Here is a 6801-nt window from a genome sequence, read left to right as displayed (position 1 = left end):
ACGCAAATATATGCATGTATTTCATTAAAGATTCCAACATCACCTGCAAGTGGCAAAGGGATTGGTGGTTGGTACCCGAGACTTAAGTTCGAATCCTAGTTGATTCACATTTCTAGTTAAGTTTATTTCTAAATGAAATAAACGAAACGAGTAGCGTGCTACCTATCTCTCAAAAAAAAAAAAAAAAATCACCTGCATCAGAAAATAATGATTGTAATACTCCATCCCCAAAATTGGAGAAGCAGAGTCAAAAAGATTTTGACACGCACACAAATAAAAGAAAAAAATGTAACTTAATCAAAGATACGAAATTTGATTCAAGCGATTTCCGGTGTAGCGGCGAATTTAAATATGCAAAATTTATTCTAGATCTGTGTGTCCATGGGCCTTAAAAATGCTTTCGGTAATAAATGATATTTTTGAGAAAGAACTACAAAATAAAGAACAGCGTATATTTTTTGAGAAAACAAATAAAATACAATGTAATCTTCATTCTTTCTACAACAATCTCTGCAGATGCGCGAACAGCTGCGCCTGCAATTCTTATTCCAGACTCCAGTGTAGATCCTATTAGCGAAACTAATTCCGAATATAGATAAAAAGATTCATTAAATCTGGTCGCCATTCAATGATTGAATTTCACCAAATGCGATAAATCTGATATGTTCCTGGCAGATCCCCCGATCAAAAGACTCCTCCCGAAGGACCATTGGGCCGAAACAAGTTCGAATTTAACTATTGAGGAATTCACTAATGGCCTCATCTTGGGCCAAAGCTTCCTCGCCGGCCGGGCCGAGAAGATGAAAAGTGTGGCCAACGCCGGCGGCCTCTCGCAGCCGGGCCTCGCCGGGCCACCCGCTCTCCTGCAGTTTTCTGTAGTACTGCTTGCCTCTGTCCTTCAAAACATCCTTCTCCGCCACACACACCAGCGCGCGTCGGCACACGAGACCCGACAGCGGCGGCGCGCCGTCGGCCAGCGGGTTGATCAGGGGGTCGTCGGAGCCCGTCGTCGTCGGGCACATCATCCGCCACAGGCTCGCCAGGCTCTCGCTCACCGCTGGGTCGATCGCATCTGAATCCACCTGTTTTTTTTCGGAGATAACCCCGGTAAAATTTTGAATTTTGAATTTTGAATTTTAAATTTTGAATTTTGAATTTGTTCATATATGGCAGTATACCTGGGTATGTGTAGCATTTTCTTAGTTTTAATATTTTGTGCTCTAATAATAAGGACCTACTGTTGTAATGTCCAAATCATAAATTACTAGTAATAATGTTGTAATAACCAGTTTACTTTATTCGGTTGAAATAAAGAGAAGTAGTAGATCACGGTTCAAATGGCGGATTTGATCCGGATTATAAAAGAGGAGGGAAGAAGAGGGTGATGAACCTTTTCGGTGCCGAGGAAGTAGGGGTGGACGAGGAGGAGGCCTCGGATGGCGACGCCGCGATCCAGGCCCTCGGCGCCGGCGCGCATGGCCATGTGGTGCGCGATGTTCGCCCCCGCGCTCTCCCCGCCCACGAACACCCTCCCGAAGTCCCCGAGCTCCCGCAACCACTCCGACGCTCCTCCTCCTCCCGAGCCTAGGGTTAGGGTTGGGGTTGGGGTTGGGGTTGAGGGGGAAGGGGCGTGCGAAGCGACCCACTGGAGGGCGCGCCACGCGTCGGCGTAGGTGCCGGGGACGGGGTGCTCGGGGGCGAGGCGGTACTCGACGGAGACGACGAGGACGCGCGCGCGCGCGACGAGGGCGTTGAAGTAGGCGTGGAAGATGGGGTTGAACGCGGAGCCGATGCAGAAGCCGCCGCCGTGGTAGTAGACGAGGATCGGGAGGCGGAGCGCCCCTCGCGGCCCCGGCGCCGGCCCCTCGGGCTCCAATGGCGATGGGGAGGGGGGGCGGTAGAGGCGAGCGGAGACGCCGGAGACGGGGTCGATGACGGCGTCGACGGAGGAGGCGGCGTCGGCGGGGACGAACTCGGAGCCGAAGAAGCGGTCGACGCGGCCGCTCTTGTAGATGCGGATGCACGGCATCCATTCGTACACGATCTCGTCCTTGCCGGATTCGGAATCCATGATCTTGCTCTTGCTTTTGCTTTTGCTTTCGCAAGGAGTAGGGATTTGATTTGGAGCGCCAGAGGAGGAAGAAGAAGGAGAAGAAGCAGATGTGAGATGGGATTTGAGATCTGGTTTTAGAACTTGACTTTGCTTGCTTTTAGTTTATAGTGTTGTCCAATTAGAGTTGGTTTTCTCTAAGGTGTACTTTTCGACTTCTTTATTATAATCATCTATACTATTTTAGTAATAGGGTTTGCTTACTATACTCTTATGAGTATGATCGTCTTCGTACTCATAAGTTATTTTCAATGATAGAGCTTCCGAATCGACAATCCATACCGCTAAACACTATTTAGAGCATTTAAAACTTCTAGAAATCAAAATTTATAATTTTTCGATATTATTTACCTTATGATCAAAAGTTCACAAAATTGACAATTTTTAACGGCCGGTATGGAATACTTGCTAGTTTAACGGTGTAAAAAAATCAGAATAGGTTGAATTTTTGATAAAAAATTTTATTCACTACCTAGATAAAGGTCAATAACTCCGATCTTAAATTGAAGGATCCGATTATCTGTTTTTAAGATCTTGTTCGATTTTGACCGTTCATTTTATACCCGCTTGATGGAGTTTATAATGATTTCGAAAAATTACAAAATTTATTTTCTAGAAATTTCAAATACTTTAGATCATGTTTAACGGTTTGGATCGTCGATTCGAAGGCTCCAACATCGAAAATAACTTATGAGTACGAAAGGTTCTATACTCATAAGAGTATAGTAGCCGGACTCGTTAGTAATAATTATAATAATAAAAACAGAAGAAAGAACTGCATGGAGAAAAATTGCTGCCTCAACAACCCAGAGCAGCCGCGGGTGTTGACTTGTACAGTAAAATTAAATACTAGTAATAAAAATAATAATAATTATTTAGTAATTGACTGTTTCTAGTGTAAGTGACAAAAAAACTTGATAGTTGATACTTGAGGTTCTAAGTTTGAATTATAGTTGATTCACATTTCCAGCTAAGTTTATTTTTAAAAAAAATAAACGAAACGGATAGTATGTTGCTATCTTTCTCTCTTAGAAAAACATTCAGTAATAATAATATTTAGTATTATTAAATATTAATTTTTAATTATTATTATTATAATTTTTATTTTTAAATATTAGTAGAGAGGGAGGAGAGAGAAAAAATTTTCTCTCTCCTAATTAGTATATAAATACTATTAAGTTACCTTTAATTTTTTAATCCAACAAAAAAGGCTAAATTAGAAATTTTAAAAAAAGAAGGCTAGATTGGAAATTTTTTTTCCTAATGAGACTAGACATGGCATTAGTTCTTAGATGGAAGCGTCTAGATCATACACCGCAAATGGGATGAATGACTAGCATAACACTTAAGAAAATTAAAAAGATTAGCTTCTGGAACGACTATTACCTTCAGATTGTGGAATTTGACATTTACTACTGATCCTCGGAGATTTTAGATAAGGAAAAATCTTTGGTTGTCTTTTTTTACAGTAGAATTCGTTTCGTGTGCTTAGTTTTTAATTAAAGAGGAAATGCTAAGTTCGTCTCTCCTTTTGGAGCTTTGCTGGTGTATAAGCAATTCGACTAAAAAAGGCCATTTTCCATACACATCATATGGTGTTTGCTTGTACGATAAATTGCCCGCCAATGTGCCGTTGCTAAGCTTTTATCTTTAAAAAAATGCTTTTGAATAATCTACTGCTCTGGCCGTTCTGGGCCCTCTCCCGGCACGGCCCGAAACGGGCACAGACCATGCCATGCCCGGCCGAGGAGAGGCGGGCGGCCCGACATGGCACAGCCCGTGCCTTCCAAGCCGAAGGACTGTGCCGGGCCCGAAGCTAGACATCTCGGACCTGGTACGGTCCAATCTAAAATTGAAGCCAGGTCGGGCCGGGTCGGGCCGGGCCGACACTCCAGTCATAGTGAAAAATCCAGTTTTTTTGGTTTGTTTGGTTCATCCATTTTGGATATGGAATGAGAATCGATTTTGATCAAATCCGATTAATTTTGTTTGGTTCGCATGAATCGATTTGGGATTTCTATTTCGGACTGGAATGGAAATGGTCTATTAGCCTTCAACTTGATTCCGGTCTTCTAGCCCGAAGCCTATGTGACCGTCTCACCCTCCTTCTCTTCACTCCTTTCTCATAAAAAAAAAACCTATTCTCTCTCAAAATTCTATCTCTAACCTACATTAATAAAAGTTTTTAAAAATAAATTTGACATTTTATTTTGAAAAACGTATTAGAGAATAGTATTATATTTTTCATAAATTTTAAATAATATAAATTTATATTTGAAAGTAAAATTAGTATTACAGTATCCTATAATTTTTTTAGTTTATACGAACCAAACAATGAAATATGAATAACTCATTCTAATTTCTAATCCACAAATAAACCAAACATCTGGAGGAGTCCATTCCAATTACCATTCAAATTTATTTCCATTCCATTATCCATTTCAATTACACCCTTGAACCAAATAAGCCCTAAATGTAAGAACCGAAGAATAAATGGTAGGAGTAGCAGTAGTAGTTAGTATGGGAGAATAGTAAAAATAGCAACTTTACAGTAGAAGAGGAATAAATGGTAACAGCAAGGTGGAGAGCGAGCTCGAGGCCTTGTCGTCGAAGTCGGTGCCGNGTAATATTAATTAGCCATGTTATTTAATATTACAAAAAATATACAATTAATTAATTTATTTAATTAATTAATTTTAGATAATGTTACCAAAAGTTTCAACATCTTTTTAGAAAAAAAAGGAGAGAAAGTATAAGTAGAGCATAATTAAAAAAATAGAAAGAAAAATATAGTCGAAACTAGAGGTAGTGAAAGAGTTGAAATTTTAGAAAGAGAGAGAGAGAGAAAGCTTAGTTTAGAGAGAGAAAAAAAGTTGAATTTTAGAGAGAAAAATAAGTTTAGAGAGAGATATAAGGTTAGAGTGTAAAGAAAAATACTATCAATTAGCCGGCGGATAAGAAGAAAGAAAGATATTAGACATATTATGATTACCCCAATCCATTAATATGAGGTTACCTACCCTCCCTCAAGGGAATGAGATTAGTACTTTGGGGTGAATCTTATTACCAAGTGAATCTAATATTACCAACTAGATTACTTAGTGCGTTTAGCCAAACACCGTCATATTTTTTTATTCCCATTGGATTACTAGGAATCTTTAAAAGATAGCGCGAACCAAACGCACCCTAAAGGTTTCTTACTTCCGTAAATGGTACGCCAAACAATTGATACATAACAAATACCATAATTTTTAATTAAAATAAAATTTTATACAAATAAAAAGAAATTTAAAAAGTAAAAAAATGATATATTCATCAGTTTGTTACCTATATGGCTATCCACGTATTTTCTTTGTTTGTTTGTCTACTCGTTCATATCAATAATATCAAACACTATAATAACATTAATTAGAAGTCTATCTGGTTTATATTACTTTTTGTTTGATTTAAATTTACGATAAAAACTAAAATAAAATTAGATGAAAGTTTAGAACCTTTAATTGAAGTAAAATTTTAAATTCTTGACCGCCGCAATCAAAACTTTTGAGGAGCAAAATAAAAATATGATTCAAAGTTCAGGACTAGAAATACAACTAATCCTTTTAAAAGAAAATTAATATATATATGTAAAATAATTTTTATTACTGTCACATGAGCACACACAATGTATGTACATAATTGCCATTTTATAAGCGTCCTCCTAGATTAATAGAGCACGGGATCCATACAAATACATAATTTGATGGTTGTGACAATAAACGTGGAAGAAATTTATGCCTCCACGTCATTCCTTTTCTTTCTTCTGCCTAAAGCCTTCACATGTGGCTCTTTTTTTCACGCAAAAAAATTTTACCCAGATTTGGTACAATATTAGAAAGAGGATCACCATTGGAAATGGGTCCAACATTGGAAAGAGGACCAACATGAGGACCAATATTGGAAAGAGGACCAACATTGAAAAGAGGACCAACATTGGAAAGGGTCAATATCTTGACCAACATATTTCTTTGGACAAAAACCTTTTCCATATATAGAGGTTAAAAAGGTGAAGGTGCACATATGCGTGTGAGAAGACTTAACCTCAGCTTGCACCTTAATAGTTTCTTCTACCTCACCTTTCTTTCACATTGATTTCTACACTGAGTTTTATATTTTCATTTTTATTGGATCTCTGAAAACTCATACTGTTCATATTGCGCCACCCTGAAGACGTGCTGACGGGATGGACAGTAGTCGTTGTATTGCTTAAGTTTGTGTCAATTTTTAAAATTCCTTCTTATTTTTATATATTTTCTAAATTATATTTAACCAATATATCTTAATGCTTAGTAATCATGCACTCTAAATATATATTTGTATAGTTGATAATGATATATTTTGTTGTCATTCTTTTTTAGTTTTTTTTTGTTCTTTTTTTTTCTTTTATAATTATACTTTCGAATTAGCGTCAAAATTATCCACAGCAAAGCGCGGGTTCAACACTAGTTTAAAGATAACCAGAGTGTTACGGGGACAAAAATTTTATGGGCTGCCCAAACAATTTGTTTGGGTATGGTGCCCAGATGGGCGCCGCGTGTACAGCAGCGCCTATCCGCACCCTCAAAAGAAAAAAAAAAAAATGGTGGGCTCGATATTTAGGAAGAAAGAGAAAGAGAGGGGGAAGGGAGGGTGCGGATGGGCGCCGCTGCACA

General features: G+C 38.5%; 1 protein-coding gene across 1 annotated transcript; it reads right to left on the bottom strand.

Moving 5' to 3' along the window:
- On the bottom strand, nt 417-2288 carry LOC109726068 (tuliposide A-converting enzyme 1, chloroplastic-like). The gene is made up of 2 exons (XM_020255498.1): nt 1391-2288; nt 417-1082 (listed from the first exon to the last, which is right to left on the bottom strand). The coding sequence occupies exons 1-2, from the start codon at nt 2069-2071 to the stop codon at nt 732-734; spliced, it is 1032 nt and encodes a 343-aa protein (XP_020111087.1). The 5' UTR covers nt 2072-2288; the 3' UTR covers nt 417-731.

This window comes from Ananas comosus, linkage group 20, assembly GCF_001540865.1.
Source record: "Ananas comosus cultivar F153 linkage group 20, ASM154086v1, whole genome shotgun sequence".
Lineage (NCBI taxonomy): Eukaryota > Viridiplantae > Streptophyta > Magnoliopsida > Poales > Bromeliaceae > Ananas > Ananas comosus.
Note: the sequence above shows the minus strand (reverse complement) of the source record. Positions and strands in the feature narration are given on the sequence as shown.